This window comes from Poecilia mexicana, unplaced genomic scaffold (assembly GCF_051168715.1).
Source record: "Poecilia mexicana isolate PSO_F unplaced genomic scaffold, ASM5116871v1 scaffold_19, whole genome shotgun sequence".
Classification (NCBI taxonomy): Eukaryota; Metazoa; Chordata; class Actinopteri; order Cyprinodontiformes; family Poeciliidae; genus Poecilia; species Poecilia mexicana.
In genome coordinates, this window is record NW_028263388.1 from 23,427,325 (window position 1) to 23,451,572 (window position 24,248).

General features: G+C 37.0%; 2 protein-coding genes across 4 annotated transcripts; both read left to right on the top strand.

Annotated features, from left to right (window-relative positions):
- The first annotated feature begins 19 nt into the window (after positions 1–19).
- On the top strand, positions 20–4,623 carry LOC106925969 (elongin-B). Of its 2 annotated transcripts, XR_015766361.1 has the most exons (5): positions 20–113; positions 1,401–1,535; positions 1,638–1,746; positions 3,713–3,880; positions 4,033–4,623. XR_015766361.1 is itself a non-coding variant. In XM_015000566.2 (4 exons), exons 1-4 carry the CDS (start codon positions 111–113, stop codon positions 3,823–3,825), a joined length of 360 nt encoding a protein of 119 aa, XP_014856052.1. In that variant the 5' UTR covers positions 21–110; the 3' UTR covers positions 3,826–4,623. The 2 variants fall into 2 exon arrangements, 1 of the variants encoding a protein (XP_014856052.1); XM_015000566.2 differs by having other exon boundaries at positions 21–113; positions 3,713–4,623.
- A 2,587-nt stretch (positions 4,624–7,210) lies between these two features.
- On the top strand, positions 7,211–24,031 carry LOC106925963 (transforming growth factor beta-1-induced transcript 1 protein). 2 transcript variants are annotated; one of them, XM_015000558.2, is made up of 12 exons: positions 7,211–7,416; positions 14,263–14,313; positions 15,109–15,257; positions 15,336–15,391; positions 15,654–15,778; positions 16,407–16,485; positions 18,077–18,161; positions 18,987–19,190; positions 19,953–20,126; positions 20,214–20,295; positions 21,660–21,808; positions 22,911–24,031. In XM_015000558.2, exons 1-12 carry the CDS (start codon positions 7,404–7,406, stop codon positions 23,175–23,177), a joined length of 1,434 nt encoding a protein of 477 aa, XP_014856044.2. In that variant the 5' UTR covers positions 7,211–7,403; the 3' UTR covers positions 23,178–24,031. The 2 variants fall into 2 exon arrangements, with proteins under 2 accessions (XP_014856044.2, XP_014856045.2); XM_015000559.2 differs by lacking the exon at positions 14,263–14,313 and having other exon boundaries at positions 7,214–7,416.
- The last annotated feature ends 217 nt before the right edge of the window (positions 24,032–24,248 follow it).

Consider the following 24,248-nt stretch of genomic DNA (forward strand, 5'->3'; position numbering starts at 1 on the left):
TTGCGTAGTGCCACGTAACTGTACGTATGTTGCGCAATATCCGCAAGCGTCAAGCGTTGGTGCAGTACAGTCGGGGCTGGCGTAACTGGCTAGCTAGCTGATCCCTTGAAATGGTAACTTTGTTTAACGGTTATTTTACTTGATTAGTCCTAAACTACCTTAACGGAATTAACACCAATTATCTTACATGAAAGTGTTAATGTTATAGAAAGCTATATTAGCTTTGGCTTTGTTAGCCCGTTCAAGCTAAACTGGCTGTGTTAGCTTAGTTATCTTGTCGCTAATGTGTGTAATGCTAACAAGTTAGCTACAACATTAGGCTAACTACGGGTAGCTGAAAACAATTCTAGTTTATCTGTCAAGTTTCCAACATTGCTTTTTACGGCATGGCTTTATTTTAATGGCATACTCAAACTGGATACGTGCTAGCTTACAGCTAGGTGTGCGTTGAAAGAGCTAGGTATTATTCTTTGTCAATCAATGTTTTGTCCGCAGCCTTAACTGAATCCTTATAGCGATTTTTTGGGAAGACTTCTGTGTTGATTTCTTTGTTCATAACAAAACCAAATGTTAAACTGAAAACACGTGAAGTGAAAATCGAAAATAAAATGCTATGCTATCATGTGATACAGAAACTATAGTTGGAATGTAATCCGTGATTTAGAATTGCTTGTTTTAGCGAAGGCACAGCTGTCATTTACCGTTTGGTTTATTTTTGAGTCTGATTTTACATTGTTTTTCATTACTAAGATGATAACCGCTTTAAATTTGCATCCAATACAAAAGAATATTCCAATATTTGACGTATTGATCAGTGATCTACTGGTCAATTACTCAAAAATCAGTTTTATTCCCTTCCCTATTTATGAATTGGGTCTAAAATAAGAAGTCTGTACATGAGTAATGATTGTATTTGAGATTCTTAAACATCAGATTAAGTTAAGAGATTTATATCTTTTGTAAACATCAGATCATTTGTAGGAAATAATGTTCATACAGTGTTGAGAAAAGTATAAAATCAAGATTTTTCTCACTTTTTAATGGCGATAACAATATTGATTAGTATTAATGATCATTTTCCAGACACTTTAATTACTTAAGCATGAGTTTTACCATCTCAGAAGGGGACATTAAAGTAAGTGAGAGCTCCTTTTTCTGACTAAATGTGTTCAGCATATGGAAAGTGTGAACACAAATTTCTTAAAAAACAGTTTTAGCTACAAAACTTAAAGCTTTTTAAATTCTTTTAATGCAATGTAAATTTTAATCACCCTCAACAAACTAAACATGTTTAAACCAAAGTCTGAATCAAACTGATAATGTTACATTTTTGGCATACGTGACAAAGACCAACAACAAACTGTTACAAACAATATATGATTGTGCTGATTATCTCCAAGGACGTGTTCCTAATGATCCGGCGTCACAAGACGACAATCTTCACAGACGCCAAGGAATGCACCACCGTGTATGAGCTGAAGCGGATTGTTGAAGGAATACTTAAAAGACCTCCTGAGGACCAGCGGCTCTATAAAGTGAGTTTAAACCTCAGGAGCACGCAGTTCTGAAATCATGTTTATTGGAGCCGTTTCCTGCGCTGCTTCCTGTTTGTAATGGGTTTCGTTTTCTTTCTGCAGGATGATCAGTTGCTAGAGGACAGCAAAACTCTGGGAGACTGTGGATTCACCAACCAGACTGCCAGACCTCAAGCACCAGCTACAGTCGGTCTGGCCTTCCGTGTAAATGGTAAATATTGTTTTATCGTTGCGTTTGCCTCTGAAGCTCAGGAATATGTTTCTCTACTCTAGTTAGTATTTTTAAGGCTTTGTTTTTTCTGAGCTAGCAACTCTAAAGTCTCATCTTGTGCTCTCTTGGTTTACTGAATCACAAATATTTTGGATAGAATAACAAGAAGTGGAATCCAAACATACTTATTTGCTACTTAATGTACAAATAAATATGAACATTAACAAAAAATACACATTAACTTAAACCACCAAAAAGATTTTTAAACATCATTTTGTCCAATTTCCTCAGATAAGTTAGCAAAATAAATGGATCTCTTGAAAGTGTAAAACTAGAGCAAAATATGATTTAAGAAAAACCGGAAACTTTATTTGAATTGGTGTGTGTAAGACTGACATGACACTGTCATAAACATGACATAACACCTGTAATAAGCATGAAGTCTTTATGAATGTTTACGACAGTTGTCATGAAGTGTCATTCGGTAAATAATGACACTTTTAATGCAAAGTTGCATTGAAAGACCATTAAAAAGTGCCAACTTTGCATGATTTTGTAAACAATGACAATTTAATGCAAAGTTGTCACTTTTAATGGACTTTCAATGCAACGTTTAGAGCAACTTTGCATTAAAAGTGTCATTATTTACTGAATGACAATGACAACTGTCATAAACATTCATAAAGACTTCTTCATGTTCATGACAGATGTTATGTCAGACTTATGCACACCCCTTCAAATAAAGTGTTCCCAAAAAAACATAAAAATATAACCTAGTAATAAAAAAACAAGCATTTAGAAATTAAGTTAAATTTATTGCCTGTAAGCAGTAGATCAGATTTTTCAAAGAAAAAAGTTTTTTACTTAAATATTAAAGCCAAAAGCATAAAAAGGAAAACAATTTAAGCTCCTCTGCCTTCTCTCAGTGCTAACTAGAAACAACCAATAAGAGCCATGAGGCGGGTCTTATTGCTGTCAATCATCTCTGTGCAACACTCAGCCTAGTCTGTCATGAATCCTAAGGCTAGTTAGCATGGCCCAAGATGATGGTTGATAAATGATTTTCCTGTAACGGTAAGTTGTTTCTCCACCATTAGCACATTTGAAGCACGTACATGAGGTTGATTGACAGTTTGAAGCCCCTCCTCCTGGCTCTGATTAGTTGTTTTTAACTAAAAGTTACTTCGGCTTTAAGGCCCTGAAGGGTTTTCAGACTGGTGGATGAATCCTCCGGTTTCCCAGAGCTCTTTATTCACCCCCTCTGCAGTTCAAAGGTGTTTACATCCAATCAGTCACCTTGTCGTTAAAGCTGTAATTTATAACTTCTACAAAAAATATGTTTTCTGCATATTTGTGAAAACTGTCACCATGTAGTGACAGTTTAATATGAGACAAATAATCTGAAGAAATGCACCGCTGACCAAGAACAACCAATCAGAGCCAGGAGGCGGGGCTTAGCGCTGTCAATCAATCTCATGAATGTGTAATTGGTGGAGAAACAATTTACAGTTACAGGAAAACTGACATCTGTGGCTATGCTAAGTAGCCTGAGCATTCACAACAGGCTCTGCTAGGTGGCACACACAGGAATGATTGACAGCGCTAAGACCTGCCTCCTGGCTCTGATTGGTTGCTTCTAGTTGGCACTGGAAGAATGCACACATTTTTTTTTTTTTCTGATTATTTGTCTCACAAATTCGTGTCATGACATGGTGACAGCTTCAACAAATATAAAAAACATATTTTTGGTAAGTTAAAACTGTAGCTTTACAGAGTAAATACTCCCAGAGCTCTTTATTCTCTCCCTCTGCAGTTGAAAGGTGTCAACATCCAGTCAGTCACCTTGTTGTTAAGCAGCCCAGCTAATTCCTCTTGTTGTGAGAACGATGTGTTTTCCTGCAGCTCTCTGACATGATTTAAGCTCCGCTGTCACTGCGAGGCTCATGTTTCTCTGCTTCCCCTGCAGATGAGATGTTTGAGCAGCTGCACATCGAGGCCTTCTCCAGCCCCCCCGAACTCCCCGACGTGATGAAGCCTCAGGACTCCGGTAGCACTGCCAACGAGCAAGCGGTGCAGTGATGGCGGCGCCGGCAAGGACGGGAGCGGCTGTGTGTGGTTTAACTGGAGTGAAGAAGTAATTTAATTTAATGAATGCGGACATTATAGGGGTAACCGAGCCTGCCCACGTTACCTTCACGCCATCACATCAGCGTTCCGCCTCCGCCCCCCTCTACTCCTCCTCACTTTCGCCAAATTACTTCACAATGTCTTTCTTTTTATCTCCAGTTTCCACGCCATGTGCAGCCCTGCTCCTTGAATTCACCCGAAAGCACCAACCGTCACGAAATTTGGAGTGAGAAAGTTGTTGGTTTGGAAAGTGTGAGTGTATGTAAGCGTGCGTCTTTGAGTTGACTATAATTATTATCACTAGCATTTTTGGGAAGGTGTAGTTGTGTGTCGCAGTGCGCTAGATATAAAAACCGCTCGGGTAAGAATCCAGTATTTGACTCTGCATGAACAACTTTGAAGCTAAGGTTGCAGATCGACCGCTGAGACGTTTACTTGGTCGGATATTCACTGCTATTTACTCCGCATCACCAATTTGACACATCTAGAAACGACGGTTTGTTTAATCAGTATGTGTGAGTCGTCAGTCAGTTGTGTTTCATGCACTGAGACCAAAGGCGATGATGCGTTTGGTCAAAGCACATTTGGTCTGTGACATACGGCAAACACCGAATGAGAACTTTGTTCTGTAATTTTTATTTTTTATATATGCTTTCATCATGTCACCAATGTTATTATGGCATCTCCTAACCCCACAAACACAAACAAAGCTTGTAACTGTAAGCTCGCTTAATTAAAAAGTTTTTCCTGTTTTGTTTTTTTCATTCCTCTGCCTATCAGATTTTTATTTACGTCACATGATGGTCGGGTTGTTTACAGGAAGATAGTCGTTTGTGGAAAAAAAAAAGTCTTTGTTTTTTCCTGGCAAAACATTTGTCCAGTCAGTGGAACAAAAGGAACTTAGTGGATGCTCAAAGTGTGGCCCAGGGGCCATCGGGGGTCTTGGGAAGATTTTGCCTGGCCCTCAATCACAATTAAAGAAAAATTAATTCTTACTGATGGAAAAAGATAAACTAATCTAAATGTTGTTAAATGTTAGCTATAACACAAAGCATTCATTTTTATCAACCCTTATTTTGCTTTTATTTTAATGGTAATAGGAAACACCCATTTATTGAACTTGGCTAAATCCTGTTTGTGTTGCTGAAAACAAGCAAAAAAAATCTAGAAAATGTGGATCACTTGTTTTGTTTTTAATCATTCAAACCTAGAAAACCACTTTTTGTTTCAAATATAATCACTTTATCTGTTTTTGACTGAAATCAAACTACTTTGTTCCATTAAATGTCATGCATTTAGTTTATTATGTATGACAGCATTATGGCTAAACGAAGGGGGGGGGGGAAATAAAATTATCATAAAATTACAAGAATAAAGTTGAAATTGCACGAGAATAGTCTGAATATTCTAAATAATAGTCATAGTATTATGAGAAGTCATGTTACTAGAAAGTTGTACAAGAATAAAGTCAATTTTTTATTACTTTATTCTCGTCTTTTTAAAATGGTTGTGGCACCAAAGTGTAATGCAGCTGTAAAGCAGATACAAACTAAACAAAGTATTCACAGCTCTTCACTTTTTCCACATTTTGCTGTGCTACAACCTGTTAAATTCATACTTTCCTCATTAATACGCAATTATGACAATATGGAAAGAATACAAAACCAAGAAATCACATTTATGTAACTTCACAGTTACGAAGCTTAAAATTGAGATGTTTCTACAACATAAATGGAGTCCACCTATTGTAAATTCATTTGATTTGGGCTTGAATTAAAAGTTAGCACTGATCCCTTGCAGCAAGAAGACATACAAATGTGACACAAAACATGCTTACTTTCTTTGCACAAAATTATTTTATATAATGAGATTTCAGTCTGGTCAGTTCTGCCTATTTTGAGCTGTTTTAGGGCCTCTGTCACTTTAAATCCAAAAAAGCTGCTCCTGGCCACGCCCCCCTAATGTTTACACTCACACGTGAAAAAAGGCTTTAAAACAGATGCGTAATTATACAACCGATCATCTCTGAACAGCAGAAGCAAGACGAGAGCAGCAAGTGGACTGTGGATGGTAAGTAAACAACAAAAACACTCGTGTTTTCCAGCAGCACGTTGTACGGAACACGGCAGTAAAACCAAAGGTGCTGTTACGCAGCTTGGGTTGCTAGGTGACGGGCTAGGCTTTGCTGGGGTTGCTAAGCAACGACCCAGAGCCTAATTTGTGACGTTACATTCCGAGGGTTTTTGAAATTGATCATTTTCAAGTCACCAAAAAACATTAAGTTATTGGCAAAAAAAAAGTTTTTATGAAATAACTTGGCAAATAAAATTAAAAGTTCAAGTCTTGGTGTGGTTCTGTTTCACAACGCATGTTGATGTGGATGTTCATGGAAAATGTATTTTCTGCTCTCATATCTGCCCTAAAATCTTTGAGAACCACTGAAGTGGTTAAAGAAAAATTTCCCTTTATTGTCATCGTGTTTTTTCAATAAAGCTTCAAAATCTACTTCACTACAGAAAAATTGGATTTCAAAATGAAAAAAACAGATTATAAATGTCATTAACAAATTAGAATTCAAAAGAAATATTTAATTTATAAAAGTCAGAATGATAGGAAAACATTGCCTTAATTCAGATAGAATATTAAATAGCCTTAATATTTCATTAAGTATTATACCAAATTGACTTTTTTCTTGATAAAGCTACATTTGATAAAGCAACACAAAAAAAATACACAGCTTAGTCAGTATTAGGGCCATTTTAGATGGTTAAGAAAAGGATGAGTGTTGAGATTAATATAAAAAGTTATTTTTTTGTAGCACTTTGTCTACCTTTCAAGCTTGGAAAATTTGACGTTTTTTCAAGAAAATTTCTGAGATTAATATCAAAATTTCTGAGTTGTTTTTTAAATTACCTCCTCCTTTTATTTACAATGGCAGAACAATAGTTTTCAGCCGGTTGCCATGGAAATCACTCCCTGCGCTCCCACAAAAGGCAGAAAAACATCACTAATTTAATTTTCAAAAACGTAAATAAATACATTTTGACATCAGTTTGTATTTATTTTCACAGAACAGAAGGTTTTACACCAACGTGAATGTTTAAAAAAGGGATGTTGCATGTGAAGGACGCAGTAGCGTCAGTAATAACACTTGGTCGCAGCATTGGTCCATCCCGCCGCTGTCTATCTCCCTCTCAATCCGTAGTTTTCTATCCCAAATATGGACCGGGAATGTCCAGGATTACGTCTTTCTTGCGAGCGCCGGAGGGGGGAATGCGGGTTTGTAGCCACATTTATTTAACTACGCCTCCTCCGGTCTGAAAGTCTGCTGGTAGGCATTGGACAGGAAGAGAGTTGGAAAAAGAAACGGGACGCCCTCCCTCTTCCTCCTCCTCCTCCTCCTCTTCTTGCTGCTTCTTAGCGGATAACGGTGTCCAAGAAGTTATTCAGGACCGAGGGAGACAAAAGCGCGGCCATCAGTCATAAATGTTCTGGTTTTAGAGCGAAAAGCGGCCGGCTGTGATCAGATCATGGAGGATTTGGGTGAGTACTGTAGCAGCAGATCTTCGTTTCGTTGTAACTGGGATATCTTGAAGGGAATCTGTGGGAAGGGGCGGTCTGCCCAAACAGAGGAAATTTGGCCTCTGTTGATCCTGGCAGTCAGAGTGCAGACATGCAGAAGGCTTAAAAATAACCCATTTCAGTAGAAAGGCATGCAAAATGTTATTTATTCCTCTTCAACTTCTTCACTGTTTGTTTAATTGTGACGCTGGAGGAAAATTGTACGTTTAGCCCAATGAGTTAAAAATCTGTAGACTGACTTTCGATTAAGTCAAGTTTTTGTAGATGAGGCTGAATGCAAATGCATGCCACACTTTTCAGACATCTTCCCAATTTTATTTTTTTAATTTGGAAACTAAGCCTAATTTTTTCCCCCTTTCAGTTATTACCTTATAGTCACTTAGATCCATTTTATCCATCACATAATGAAGCCGCCACCACCATGTTTTATGGTTTGGATGTATTTTAAGTGTTTCCTCCACAAACAGCTTTTAGTATGTAGGTCAAAACATTTTATTTTAGTACATCTCAAGTCAAGATTTATCATGTATTTGAATGATTAATTGATTAATCGTGTTTAATTATTGAAATAATCGTCTACTAATTTAGTAATTGATTAAACGTGTAAAAATACAATAAAATAAACAGATGATAAACACTTCTGTTGCATTTTGCTATTGCCTTATGGTAATTTCAATAGACTAAAATAACTCAGATCAAACTTTATCATGACTAATTCAATTAATTGAATTAGTCATGATAAATCTATTATTGAAATGATTGTCAACTAATTTAATAATCGATTAATTATTAAAGTTGTTTTGGGAAGAGAAATACAGTAAACAGGTTATGAACACTTAATTTTGCTCTTTAAAGTTGTCTTATGGTAATTTTAATAAACTAAAATAACTAAGACTGAAGCCCCAGTGTGATTAATCATGATTAATCACGATTAATCGTGAATAGATTTGATTTAATTGGAATATGTGGGCTGAAAATGGCCTTGTTCTGAAAGAACAACATATTCAGAGCAGTAATTGAGTCAAAACTGTACAAAAAATTTTATACATTTTGCATTTAAGATTAAAATAAAACCTTATTTGTCAGTAAATATTTTCCTGAACTCCTCAAGTGGCAGGGTTAGCTTCATCTGGTTCAAGTTCTGTATAACAAAAAATGCCCTATTAAGCACTTTTTTCTATTCAATAATTTGTCAGTTAATCAAAAAATTAATCAACAGATTAGCCCTATGCTGTATGGATGTCAAATAAATCAGAAAGGGTTGAACATGTTGTCCTTAAATAATCAAGCATATGCCAAAGAATGCTCTTATTATGTTTTAGGCAATAAAACATTTTTCTTACTTAAAAAAATTAATTTGATTATTTGCTTATTTTCATATTTTATTGAATTTCTATTGCAAAAGAAATATAGCTAAGTTAACTGGTTAACTGAAGTTTTTAAATCAGATTAATCATCAGAATAATAGATTAATCATCAAAACATTTGATTAATCATCAGAATTAATCAGTTTTAATTCATTTCTATTGTATGAACGTGGTTAACTGAATTTTTTCATCCAATCAATCAACAAAACAATCAATTAATTGTCAAAAATATTTGATTATCATCAAAATATTTGATTAATCATCAGAATAATTGATTAATCGGTTACTAAAATTATCATTACATGCATCCATGGAGTGGACAATAAAAAGTTGATCTGTTGGCTTCCTGTACCCAAGCCGAGCATCTCTGCAGCTCCTCCAGAGTTACCACTGGCGGCTGCTTCTCTGCTTAATCCTCTGTTCATGATCAGATAATGAAATGTTCTTGGAATGGAAACCTGCTTTAAACTTCTGCACAACTTTCTCTCTGACCTGTCTGCTGTGTTCCCGTTTGTTCTCTAACAAATATTTTTCGCATTTTTAGCTGTAAGATGTGAGAATCCTGCTGAAATACATTTTAGCTCATGGTTGCAAAGTGACAACCTGTGGAAAAGTGAAAGCTCTGAAAGCCACACACAACGTGAGCCCAATAAATTACTCCACATCTGCCTGACCGCTACTGAGTTTTTTATGCACGGCCTGCTAATTCAATAAAGTCTTTGTAAATTAGATTTTAAATGATCTGCAACTGTCCTCTCCATGCATTACCTCTGACAAGCTATGGATGCAGAGGAAAAACAGAGCGTTGCTCTGTTTAAAATCATGAAGGGATCTTTTATTTCTAGTTATTGATATTTTTTTCTTGAAAACATGTTTAGGGAGACAGCTTTCTGTGTTAGAAATAGCCCAGAGCAGCTCTTCCATTTCAGCAAGCCACATAGTTCGAGGAAAAAGGAGAAGGTTTTTCTCTCTGCCGCCCATTCGCCATTTGCTTTTTTTCTTTTTTTATGTGAAGTCGTCGGGCACTTTTGCTTCTCAAGCAACAGGAGGGGGTGAATGGCAAGATGTAGCACATCTGGGCACATCTGGATCGGATTGCACTCACAGAGGCAGGGTTACTTGGGTGACCGGGTTGGTGTTTGTCTCAGTTTACGCAGTTTTTGTAAAACTTTCAGGGAGTGAGACCACTTGTTAGAGGGTCTCTTTGGCCAAGACAAACAAGTCAGCAGGCAGAGCTAAATATGGTCATAATTCCCATTAAGAGAAGCCCAACTCCTTATATGTGCAGTCTGTATACGTGTGTGTGTGCGTGTGTGTGTTTGAGAAATGGCAAGAACCCAGCAGGCATGTAGACTGTGCACTAGCTTCCTAACACATGGCCATACCACAAGTGTGAATCATCCGGGTGAGAAGGTGACCACAGGGCTGATCCGAGGCGGGATACGTTCACGTCATTCGTGTCTCATATCTGATTCACGCAGAAAATGTCGCAAGAGTTCATGCATGGTTCAAAACCAGTGGCGCAAAAGGCTGGTAAGCACTGTGTAGTTGCGTTTCCATTACAAATGTGCGCAAAACTTTGAGACTCAGCGAGCTCAAATCGTGGTAATGGCAGCTCGTGGCTTTTCCGATGCCACTACCAGCTGAAAACTTTGTAAATATTCCGCAAATGTAAAAGACAAAGGATGATTTCGCAATTACGGTGTTTCTATTAAATAAGAAACAAAATTAAAATAAGCTTGTTCACTAGATAAGTCATTAAAAACATGGTGCGCCATCACCCATAGACATAAGAAAGAGGAAGAGAAACACCACCGCCATCTTGGAGCGGTCCAAAACAGCAGCACTGCGGGTATATCTTTTGTTCAAATCGACTGACTATTGACGTGAGGGCTTGGGTGATAACTTTTCACAAGTAAGATCAACACATATTTGTATGTCATGAATGGGATATTACTGTATTTAAGTTCGCCAGCGAAATGGCAGCAACATGAGCTTTATGGTTAAAATTGGGTTTCAGCTCTGGCTATTAAGGCTAACTGAGGTTAAATCTTTAAACAAGTTTGTCATTTATTATTTACATCAAATTCTTTTCAAAATATCAAAAGTACCATTAATGTCTCATATCCACCACAAAATACAGATAACAGAACATTTCACTGGAATAGTTTTCAAACAAGCTCATAATTTCAGCTGCTTTGGTTCATTATGAATAAATATGCAGTAGAAGTTTAGTTGAAGTAAAGTTCTAAGAAATTTGAAGACTTCTTTATTATTGCTGTGCCCTGATCGTCCATCTTCTTCCTGTCGTTATGTTTTTGTTGTTTTCGCCAGTAGTAATATCCGGCTGGTGATCCGGTGTTCTATCAGATAGCCATACGCTGTCAGGATCATAGACATCATATATTCATCTCTATGGTCAGGATAACATACATGTTGTCAGTGCGCATGATCGCGCATGCGCACCAAGAAGTCCGACCGTCAGTGGAGTTGTCAGTTCACCATATGCAACAAGTTATGACGAAAATAAGTCATTGAATTGTTTATAATATAATATAATATGATAACTAGATAAATATGCGTTGTCGTGGTTTCAAAGTGTATTTAAAGCAGGTCTGGGTGCAGCTGCAGTCAACTACAACACACACCCGTGTAAAACTCATTAATCTACTTAACCGCTAAATCGGGATGTCATACAGCTGTTCATAACAAAGTGTATGATGATCTACGTCATGATCCTATGTTGCTGAATAAATAAAATCATATGGTAATGACAGCGTATGCATGTCTGAGCTAAGCGTAGGACTATCTGACAACGTATGCTGATCTAACAGAACACCGGAAAAGTGTCTCCATTGCAGTTCTACAAAATACATCTATTTAGCACAAAAACCTTCTACTGAAAAACATACTTTTACTTTAATTAGGGTTTTTCCATTAAGCAAATTTATTTCCGTAATATCAAGTTGCACAATTACAGAATAAATGGAAACTATTGTCAGTTCATGTGGGGTTCAGCACCAGTTGCGCAAAATGTGCCTAAGCAGAACTTTAAATATTCCGCTAATGTCAAAGTAAACACAATTTTACAGTGTGGCTTTCTGATTTCCAGCATTTATATTATTTCCATTTAACTTATGAAGCCTGGAAAAATGAAGATATACTGACTAAAGTGATGGTTTTAATGTTTAAATGCGAGAGTTTCTGCCTCATAAAGTGGTGACATAATAGATATCCGATTCCATTTGCTCTGTAACTCATTTTCAATTAACCTGAAACATAAACTAAATCAAATTCATCAAAGTTTGTCATCTGTGCAACGTTCCCTCGTTTGATCGATATGATCAGTGACAACTTGCTGACTTGAACGAAGGGTGACATCTGTTTCCATGCTGCGATTCAGGCTGAAATTTATAATCCTTGGCACCTCACAATGCAGTAATGCAGGAAAAATCGCATGCCTTGCATCCGCCAAAACTGCTGTTTGGTGAAATTAAACCTGACTTTAACTGGTGCTTTGTTGTCTGTGTACAGATGTAAGTACAGCTCAGAAAATTAGAATATTGAAAGTGAAAAAGTTTAAAAGTATTTTGTCAAAATTAAACAGGATTGAATTACTGATGCCCACAGACTATAGAGCTGCTCGTCTAAGCTCAGTTTTACAACAGATGGTCTGCATTACTAATTAAAAACCTGAATTATGTATAAATAGTTTCTTGGAAACAGATTTTTCTAAGTTTTAGTGGTGCAAGTCTTATAACCAAAATTTTATATTTCTTCTTTTATTTTTTAAGTTGTTTTAAATCCAGTAATATAATTTCTTTCAGTCTTTTAGACCTTATTTAGTGTGTGACCTAAATTATAGTCCAGTTAATAAGCAAAGTGGAAAATAAATCCATCATATTATATAAAATATTATATAACATTGGCATTGGCGTCATAAATTACATTTTCAGGGTTTTGTAGCTTAAACCCAAATAAAGTTAAGAGTAAGAATACAGTAAAATAAACAGATTATTTTACTGAGCAAACTGCAACAGAAGTTGCAGTTTGCTCTTTACAGCTCCTTCATTGTAATTTTAGTAGACTGAAAAAACTAAAATCAAACACTACTAAAGAATTGCGAGTCAGGTCAAATCAGGTCAGAACTGTTATGCTAAATTCACATTCTGCTTCTAAAACCAGAGCAAGCACTGAAAAAAAAGTACTGAGTCGTTTTTTTGTCCATGTTTTCTGTGTCTGGAAGTCAAGCTTTTTAAAAAAGTAACATTCGACAGACACTGCTCTGTTACCTAGCAACCCCAGCGAAGCCCAGCTTGTTACCTAGCAACCCAAGATGAGTTACAGAACCTTTGTGCAGCTGGTTTTTACTATGCACTGCACAATGACTGCTGGAAAAGACAAGTGTTTTGTTGTTGATTTTTTTTTTCCTTTTTTTATCTAGGAAATTTCTGCGATTAATCTAAAATTTAATTTTTTTTTCTAGCAAATTTTTGATTTTCAAACTCAGAAATTCCATTGTTTTTTTGTAGAAAATTTTATAGCGTAAATTCAACTCGCCTTTTTTTTATGTGCAATTGCCGTCGTAGTTTGCAGCCATTTTCACGTCACATAAACGTTGAGTTGGGGGGCGTGACCAGCAGCAGCTGGGGAGCGTTTCTAGATTGATTTTTACCCAGAAAGCACATGGGCAAAAACCATGAGTGAAACGGTCACTGGGACTGACTAGTATATATTCCATTGAGGAAAAGTAACTATAACATATTAATTTCTCATATGTTAACATAAAGGCTCGTTTTGAAGTATAAGCTGCTACTTACAGGCATCGCTTCGAAGAATACAACCTGTAATGCAGCGTTCATAACAGACACGTGTGTTCATCTGCTCTACCGCTAGCAAACAAACCGTACTGATTAAATAACATGAAAGTCAAGCAGTTCCCTAAAAGTCCAACAGATGGCAGCAATGCGCCATGCAAAATAAAACACCCACAGTTCCTGCTTCCTGCTAAAGAGCCCCCTGGTGGTTGAAGAAAAATCTACATATAAATCGGAATGTACAATAAATGGAAAAAAATAAATAAATCTGAATGCTCTCTGGTATTGTTCAGAGGGCCGGACCAAATGTGGAAGAAACATATTAGGTGACAACTAGCTTTGTTTCTGGCAGTCAGCATGTGAGTGAGAGTGTGGGGGTGGCTGGCTGCTGCTTGGATATCAGCAGCCAAGCACTCTTCCTCCCCTGCTTCCTCTGCACCCTGGCATGCCTCAGATATGAACGTCTGTCCCAGTAATGTCAGCATGAAGACGGATTCCCGCCTGAGCTACGACAGACTGTCCTGTCCTGCAGCTGACTTATCTCTGAGGATTGAGCTGTGTGTTGTGTTTGCTCTGACTTTCTGCTGCTGTTTTGGTCACGCTGGCTGTCTGTCTCTCCTCAGGACTGTCTGAGCCGCCTTGCTACCCTCTCAGTCCTCGTATTGTTGTGTTTGGTACGTAACTGTGTGCATGTTCGTGTTGCACCGTGCTTTTGCATATTTTTATTCACATTTAATGTTGCATGTCTTTTCTTTCCACTCTGAGCACGATCAAAAATTATCCAGAATATAGAATTATGATCTTAGACAGTAAGTTAGGGCAATAAATTATGGTGACATATTAGGGACTTTGTAGATTGAAAAGAAAGGAAATTTCCACCAAAGTTTTTAGAATAAATTTAAGAACCTTTTGAGGAAAAAATGTAGAAATGTTCAAGTTTGAAAAGTCAGAAATTTGCTGGAAACTTTTAGAGCAATCTCAGATAATTTTTTAAAAGAAAAAAATTATGTTTTTTTTTTTATTTTCAAAAAACAAAAATAAACTAGAAAAAAATGAGAAAATTTGAGATTAATCAGAAATGCTCTAGACAATCTTGGAAATTTCTGAGTTTGAAAAATGTACTGGAAATTGTAAGAGTAATCTCAGAAATGTTCAGACTTTAGATATTAAAAAGTCAAAAATATGCTAGAAAAACACTCAAATTGGAAGATTCATTTAAGAAATTTTTGGAAAAAACTGTAAATTTCTGAGTTTGAAAAGTCAAAAATTTCTTAGAAAAATAAAACAGAAATCTTGAGATTAAGTCAGAAAAGTTTTGAGAACAAAACTTGAAAATCTAAAAGTTTCAAGTGTTAAAAATTTGTAAGAAAAACAAATTTTTGAGAAAAAATATTTTTGCTTTGGAAACTCTCAAAATTAGATTTTTTCCCTAGAAATTAACATTTGCATGCCCTCCTCCTTCCTTCCAGATGCCCTTCTTGCAGACTTGGAGAACACCAGCTCTCCTCTTCCTCGGTGTCCCGTCTTGCTGACCTCTGACCCTCCACAGAACTCCGATGCCAACTCCCACGACTCGGCGCAGGCTCGACCGCCGCCGCCCGCCTACACGCCGCAGCAGGTCGGCACTCAGAGATTTATTTTCATGTCATATTGTGTAATTTCCTCACCTTCACTTACCATCCGTTTTGTCTCTCAGACCGTTTCTGCAGCAATGAAGTCTTCAACCAACTCCAACCCGGACAAATTATACAGGTGGGTCCGGTCTGCAGTGGACAAGAATCTCACCTCTGATTATAAATCAACACACAACAATGACACTGGGGATCCAGGACGGATTAATTTTAATCAAGAAAAAATCAGGGCTGAATCGATTAATCGTGATTAATCGATTATTGAAATAATTGTCAACTGATTTTGTAATTGATTGTTAACTGGAACATACAGATAAAAAAGGCCATTTACTGAAAGAATAACTCACTCAGAGCTGTACTGTCATGTCTCCTCTGCCCTGCAGCACCGTGTGCAAACCGCGCTCTGCAGACCCTCCGCCTGCTTTCTCCTCCTCGCTGCTGGGCGGCGGTCTGAATGAGCTGGATCACCTGCTGCAGGAGCTCAACGCCACCCAGTTTAACATCACAGGTCTGTGAGTGCATTTTCATGGGTTTACCTCAAGTCTCAGCTGTTCAGATACGGACCCGTTGCAAGTTATTGTCCAAGTCTGGAAATGTATGCATGCACACAACGCTGGAGGGCAAAAAGACTATCCTTTTACTTGCCATCAAAAGCTACGCTGCTGCAGTAGAACAATCCCGTCAACAAAATTAAACCTGGAGATGTAGGAATTATTAGTTTAGTGCAGTGCGCTACAGCTGGTTGGTGTTTAGGTTGCCTTTTTTATTTTGTAACTGAACCAAAGGACACATAATTCCACAGCACATCTACATGTTAAGATTATCAAAGTCAAGCTAGCATAACTGAGCTACTTCCCTCTTTTTCTTAATTAAACTTTTTCCTGACCTTGTTATCTAGTTGTAGTGTTGACAATTAGTAACAAAGCACTGCATTCCTTTTTCTTTTATACATCAGGCATACATTTAAGATTTAGCGGGTTATATTGACAATTTAGCAGCTAAAACCAGAGGTAGTCATGGTCAGCCAGCAGCTTTTCGCCCCCCAGCAGAGAGATGATGGCGGTGGGATCTAGAGCGCGTGAAGTTACTCTGCAACGGGTTTAGACTTTAACTTGATGGTGTAATTTTGTCTGCAGATGAGATCTTGGCCCAGTTTCCTGCTTCTAAGAAAGATGAGAGGGACAAGATCAAGGATAAGACCTCAACCTCCTCCAGGTCTCATTTAATGAATATATATTAATTATTTTTAAATTTGTACCATGAGCAACAAACCAGGGTATCTACAGCTTTCAGTAAGACAAACTGACAACTTTTTAAAACCTTTTTCAATAGAAATGCACCAATCCACTTCTTTCCAGTACCAGTCTATTCGATCCAATATAGAAAGATGGTAACGAAATTACTTAGGAGGTTTATCTTTTAAAAAATACAAACAAAAATGTGCTGAATTACAAATTAATTTATAACTGCATAAGCACGGCATATTTAATACACAAATAGCTTCACAAACTTTAACTTTATTATCACACTAAAATGTTTTGATGTGATAAAATACATGCATAAACATTTTAGAAGCCTGGAGTGATGAATGTAGTTTTTATGAAACTAAAATTTGAAATGCAAAATTTAACTCAAATACAAACTTTTTATAATTTGAGATTTAAAGTAAGTTTTGAGTCCTTTATGATAGAGATTTAAATGTGTTCCCAAGTTGTAGTTTTTTCTCCAGCCAGATAAATTTCTGCTTCATAATTTAGAAGTTTTGATTTGGAGAAAAACATTCCAACAGTTTTGTTTACGTTGAGTTTTAACCAATCCGATTCATTAGCCACAGACTGCGTACGCTCATTGGCTTGAATCATTTGTCTTAGGGTATAAATGACAGCATCATCTGCATACATTTGAATAAATACATCAGGACGAACTGAATGGAGGTCATTTATGGATAGAGAAAATAACAGCAGTCCCTGAATGGAGCCTGGGGAAACACCGGGTGATAATGGAAGAAGGTAAACTGGTAATAATATGTAAAATATTTTGTTTTAAAGTATCAAAAGCTTTTTCAGATCAGGAAACACAGACGCAACACCACTATCCTTATCCAATAAACGTTTTCTAAGCTTTATTTTCAAAGTTGGAAAGACTTTGAAAACAAAGTCTTTATTTTCAAAGTCTTTTATTTTTCAAACTGGTGCAGAAAAATCAAATCTTTTTTTCTACAAAAAAAATTTTTTTTGTAGAAAAAATAAAATCTTGAGTTCCAAAAGTCAAAAAATTCGCTAGAAAAACATAAATTTTGAGATTAATATCAGAAATTATATAGAAAAAAGAGGACATAAGTCAAAAATTTGCCAGACAAAAATCCAAAAATATTTAGTTTAATCTCAGGAATTTTCTAGGAAAAAAGTAGCAGAAAAATGTAGAAAAAAAATTCTGAAAATTTATGGGTCCTCAAAAGTTTATATTTTGCTAGAAAAAATAATCTAAAATTTTGAGTTTAATTTTCTAGAACAAAAACTTGAAACTTCAGCCTTTCCAAATGTTTGACTTTTGGCATTACAAACTCAGAACTTTCCTGTTTTTTCTATAACATTTCTGGAGGTTTATCTAAAACATTTAGTTTTTTGGGGGGGAAATTTACAGATTTTTATTTTTATCTACTGTGTTGTAGCCTGCATCACCTCTACCTTCTGTTTGATGCTGTTCGATGTTTGAATTTGTCCTGCAGAAGCTGCATGTAGAGAAACCGTAATCCTCAGGCTCTTCTAGACCCGACCTAACTTGATGATTTGTCTTTTTGTTCCAGCTCTTCTAAGCCTTCAGCGACTTCAGCCACCATGGAGTTGGACAAACTGATGGCTTCACTGTCTGACTTCAGAGTCCAGACGACGGTAAGTTACTTACTTCAGAGAACATGAAGGAAGTTAGAAAACTAAAACTGTTTTTAGCTGAAACAGTAGATATATAGCTGGTAGATGTTCCTTTTTAGATGAGGTAGGGACTTATTTGCATCATTTTAAAACTGTTTTGGATGCAACTGTGGGATATAAACAAAGCCCAGATGTTTACAGGAAGATTCCTGCATTTTCCAAACATCCGTGGTCTTCAGAGGATGAAGGTTAACGATCTGTTTTAGTGTCTCCTTCAATCTGAGGTCAGAGTTCAGCTTCACAGACCAGACTTATGGGTGAATTCACACCAGTTTGCTTTAATCAAACTGTAGCTGTTTGTCTAGAAGTCTGGTTTGTTTGGGGAGATCTGAATGAATGATCAAACAAAAAATGAACTCTGGTGCGGTTTGAATGCATATGTGAACGCCATGCGGACCGGAGACCGCTACAAAATCAGGAAGTGGACTGCAGCGCAGAGCATTCTGGGTAAATATAACCAAAACAAATGTGTGAGTTTCGTGCTTGCAGGAAACATGACTCGTTATCTTTTACCAAAGAGAAGAAGGAAATCCTACAACCGCTAAAATCTGACGCTGCTCCATTTTTGGTTACATTTTGGGAAGAAGAAAGTTATGTTCAGTGTCTTGTTCTGAGGTTTTCGTGTCATTCCCTTCAGTCTGTTTTGGCACAGCGCCACCACAGGTGAGGAGGGGAATAGGTTTTTAAAAGAGTTTGGATTGTATGACACAGGGCAAAAGCGAATCACAGCAGCTGAAAATGTAAGGTAAAGTCTTTTAAAAACGGCCATTGTTTGTCTTCTACCAGCCAACTCCGCCTGTCAGCCAAGTGGTCACCGTGCCGCAGCGGCCCGGCACCCCGCCACAGCAGTCCGCCGCTCCAACCCAGGCCACACCTGGAGGCTCACTGGACAGCATGCTGGGACTCCTCCAATCAGACCTGAGCCGACAAGGAGTTCAGACGTCCTCCAAGGGAAACTGCTCAGCCTGCCAAAAACCAGTCGTAGGACAGGTGAGCCGCTTCATCGCCCTTTCCTGTTGCCATGTGAATCACCACAGGGGATGCAAACAATTAATGAACTGAAAGGGTTTATTAGATTAAAATGAGTCCCAGTCGATTAATGACGTCAGTTAAAGTTTTGTGTTGTAGCTTGGGCCAACCAGCAGAGGGCGCCGCTGGTCGTGATTAAGCACAGCCAGTTGACACAAGATGGCGGCTCCAAACAGAGTTTGGTGTGGGGTGAAAATTTCACTATGTTGTTCCGTTTTAAAATAAAAACTCAACAAGGTCCTTGAGTTTCTCCTTAATAGGGATTTTTTTCAGCCGCATTGCATGACGGAGAAACAACTTAAAAAATAACTGATGTGCTTCGAAGGTGAGGATGGGATGATAGATGTGAGGGGAAAACACATCTACCTTGTCCTTTTTAAAAAAAAAATATCTACATATCTTTATGTGTAGATATAAAAAAGCAGTAATGTTCAACCCAAAAAACTGAAATTTTCTAGATCATCATTATTTTTATTTCTATTTTTTTTTAAAAAGGTTTTTGTAGATAATTTCTGAGATTAATCTCTGTATTTCTGAGGGGGGAAGGTTTTGCGTGAAATTACTCTTCTTTTATATCTACAATGGTCCTAATACGCAATCACAAAACTCCGGTTTTTAAGAAAATGTCCGCTTATCAGTTAATCAGCTTAACTTTAAACTCGTTAGTAGATGACTTTCACTATCACATTTGCAGCAGTAAAGCCGACTGTCCGTGTGCAACAGGTGGTGACGGCGCTCGGGAAGGTGTGGCACCCGGAGCACTTCGTGTGCACAGAATGCGAGACGGAGCTGGGCAGCCGCAACTTTTTCGAGAAGGACGGGCGGCCATATTGCGAGTCGGACTACTTCACGCTCTTCTCCCCGCACTGCGCTAAATGCAGCAAACCGATACTGAACGTGAGACATAGAACCACGTTAATGAAACCAGATCTATTACGGTTAGCTACAGCTGTTTCCCTCACCTTTGTTTCTTTGTGTGCTAAGAAAATGGTCACTGCTCTGGACAAGAACTGGCATCCGGAGTGTTTCTGCTGCGTCAAGTGCAGCCGCACGTTTGGAGACGAAGGTAACCGGAGAATGAAGCGACATGAAACAAGAAAAAAACTTATTAGAAACAGTTTAAGAGAAAATCTTAAACATTTCTGAGGTTTTTTAGCTAAATTTCAGACTCTGTGGACTAAAAGAATCAAAAGTAGACCGCCTGTTAAAGTGGATGTTGCATTACATACCGGTCTCTGTCTGGGCCGTTTCTCTTTCCTATTTTGGAATGGCCGCCATCTTTAATTCTGAAACGGCTTTGCTTAGGCAAGACCGGTGGCGCCCTCCGCTGGATGGCCGCTAAACTACAACACTGAAAGAAGTCCAGGTGGATATTATTAATCGATTTGAATCAGTGTTGTTATAGTCAGGTTTCCCCCAGAAAACTAGCTAAGCCCGGTGGTTGGGGACTAGGGCAATCATTCATCCAGTGTTTTTGAGTTAAAAAAATGTTTAAAAGTTGACAGGAAAATTGAAAATGTCACCTTATAATTATGTGTTGTTGAAAGATTGGAAGATTAACATCTGAACACCAATTATAAAATCTTTAAAAAATGCAAACATTTTAAAAAGACTTAAGTAAATAAGCAATGCTTAGCCTGGTCGGGCACAAGTAAACCCTGGTGGCCTGCCAGGTTTATAAATCCCTGGATAGTTAATTAAAACTAACCATGTAACAAAAACTGACAGCAAGAAAACAGTTTTAACTGAAATAAATAAAAATTGTATTTTATGGGGAAAAATTGTAACCAACTGGAACTTTATTGTGCGTTTATAAAACTAACTAAAATATACTGAAATTATAATATCCTTTGTTTTCATGTTTATGAAGCTATTTGTTAGCCTTTTGTTTTAAATGTAGTGTTTTCTCAGTAAACCTGGACTGGTTTTAGATCCATGTAGGGGTTATAATATTTCTGAAGGCTACAGCTCTTTTGCAAACAGGCAAACACAAAACATGTAAATAAAAAACATTTAGAATGTTTATCTCACTTTTATCCGCTATTATTTTAGCATAAATGCTACCTCATACCTTCTGATTTTAGTTAGCTGTGCTATGCTAGCTTGAGGAGCAAAGTAGATTGATAAATTTGACTGGCATCCAAATGATATTTCAGTAAATTTTTAACTTATATTTCATAATTATTATTATTGAAATATAGTTTAGATTTTATTATTTTAAAAAATCATGCGCTCATGGCCCTCTTTTGAAAACCGTGGGCTACAGCATACCTTTTTCTCTTTATTAAGAAATAGATAAGTAAATTGGGTTATATTTTGCAACAATGAAAGGTGGTTTAAAAAGGGTGCACTGTTTTTCTCAGCTGTATTTAACCGTTTTTTTTTTCCTTTTGGGTGGAGTTGTTGTAATTCTGTGGTTTCCTCCTGCAGGTTTCCATGACCGTGACGGCCAGCAGTACTGTCAGCAGTGCTTCCTGACCCTGTTTGCCTCCCGCTGTCAGGGCTGCAGCGAGCCGATTCTGGAAAACTACATTTCAGCTCTGAACTCTCTCTGGCATCCGCAGTGCTTCGTGTGTCGGGTGAGTTTTGTCATTTAATCATTTAATCAGCAGTGGACCACTGATAAAAACCCTCAATATGACCTGAAATAATAAAAAAAAAAAAACAATCTAAAACACAATAAGTTTTTAGTTTGGACCAATCCAATTTATTTTCTTATTTAAACCCTTTTAATTGTCAATAATAATTAGGTTATTGATTTGTCTTTTTGTTTTTTGCTGTTTTCCCCAAATCAGTTGATTGATTTTTAAAGAATTAATTTAAAGTTTGCACTAAAAATCTGCAAAATGTCCTGAAAATTGTGTAATCACCTTAAACTACATAACTTTATTAACAATTAAAGTTAGATTGCACTAATTTTATTTTTTGGAGATTATCATGATATATTTTAATTAGTTACTGAGTTTTGAGGTGATTTTTGTAGAATTATTTAGAAACAGACCAATAAACAGACCATGCTTATCAGTCTGTTTAGCGCAGACTGATGAACACAAAGCAGCCATGAGCGCACATGAAAAATCAGGAATATTTTTGTTTAATTTTAATCCAAAATACTAGGATTCTAACTCTAAGAAATATTTTTTTTATTTCACTTATAACATAGTAATTATGTCCTGTTATAAGTAAAATAATGCTAGCAGAATTAGTACTTTTTCATCAATATTAAGGAATTCTTATTTCAAAACTCTCCTGATTGCTAAGTTACGTCCCATGGGAATTTCGCCATTACCTAGCAACCCCACCGAGGCCCAACCCGTTACCTAGCAACCAAACCAACTGTAATCTATGTATATATTTTTTGTACAGTTTTCACTTGAATGCTACTCTTTTTTTAGTGTGTATACATGGGTTTTTCATTGTAAGTTAGTTTTGTTTGTGACTTTTTGTCTGTTTAATTCAGTCAGTTTTAATTAGTTTTTAAGAGTGTTTTTGCTAGTTTTTATTTGCTTAATATTGTTTAGTGTCTGTTAGTTATAGTAGTACTTTTAATTCTTTCAGTCTTTGGTTAATTTTTAGGTGCAGAATTCAAAAGAAATTTTGAGATCAATCTCCAGTTACCGATTATTTGATTGCCAAATTAGATTAATCACGATTAATCGTCTCTGCGCTGCCTGCTTCCAGGAGTGCTACAGCCCCTTCGTCAACGGCAGCTTCTTCGAGCATGAGGGCAAGCCGCTGTGCGAGGCCCACTACCACCAGTCCCGCGGCAGCATGTGCCAGGCCTGCCAGCAGCCCATCCTGGGCCGCTGCGTCACCGCCATGGGCGCCAAGTTCCACCCGCACCACCTGGTGTGCCAGTTCTGCATGAAGCCGCTGAGCAAGGGCTGCTTCAAAGAGCAGGAGAACAAGCCCTACTGCCACCCCTGCTTCATCAAGCTCTTCGGTTAGACACCCACCGCTCCACGGACCGGCTCTACGGGAGACTCTTAGGGCCACCAACAAAAAAAAAGTATAAAATTCTGATTTTTTTTCTTCTCAGAATTCTGACATTAATTTCAAAATTATGACTTAAATCTCAGAATTCTCCCAATAATAGAATTCTGACTTTGAAATCATAATTCTGATGTTATTTTCAAAATTCTGACTAATTTCAGAATTTAGATATTAATTTCAGAATTTTGATATTAATAGAATTTTGACACTAATTTCGGAATTCTGACTTTAATTTCAGTTTACTCTTTTTCTCCCAAAATTACTTTTTTTGTCATCCTGTGTATGGAAAAAAGAGAGAGGAAAAAAAGTCAGAATTACATTTTTTTTTCCTGTGGCCCTAATCTTCTTCCATACTTCTCTCATCCTCTGAATCCTTGAATAAAAGCAGATGGTTCTTCTGCATCGTATCTCGGTTATTTAGTGCAGCAGTGAGGATGGAGTAGAGTCAACCAACACAGCACATAATTTGTTTTTTAGAAAATGAGATTGAGAAGAAACATGAAGTAAATTGACGACAAAGTTTCTCTCAGCCATAAAATTTTATCTTTTTTTGCCAAAGGAAGGAAAGAAGCAAATTAAATGTATTGTTTCAGTCTACGAGGTTAAATGTTATGAAAGAAAATTCCTTATAATATATTTGCTTTTTATTGCCTCAAGTACACACTTCACTGCATTTGCATTTATGTATTGTTTGCTGATTGCTAAATATGTTTACGTAAACTACCTTATTTTTAAAGTCAGGTATTGTTCACTTATTTCCCTATGCAAAATGTCAGACGCGTTTCTAGAAATAAAAGAAGTTTTTATGATGTTTTGTGTTTCTTCTTTATTGTTTTATATTGGATGAATTGTCGGTTCACTCCATGTGTACCCATTTATAGACAAAAGAAAAAGTCTCATTGTGGTTCTCCATAGTTGCTACAGTCAACAAATAAATATATATTTTTTAATATTTTGTTTGTTTTGAGTATAAACCAGAATGAAAACCCCGGGATATGGATCAGTAATATTTACAATACAAAAAGT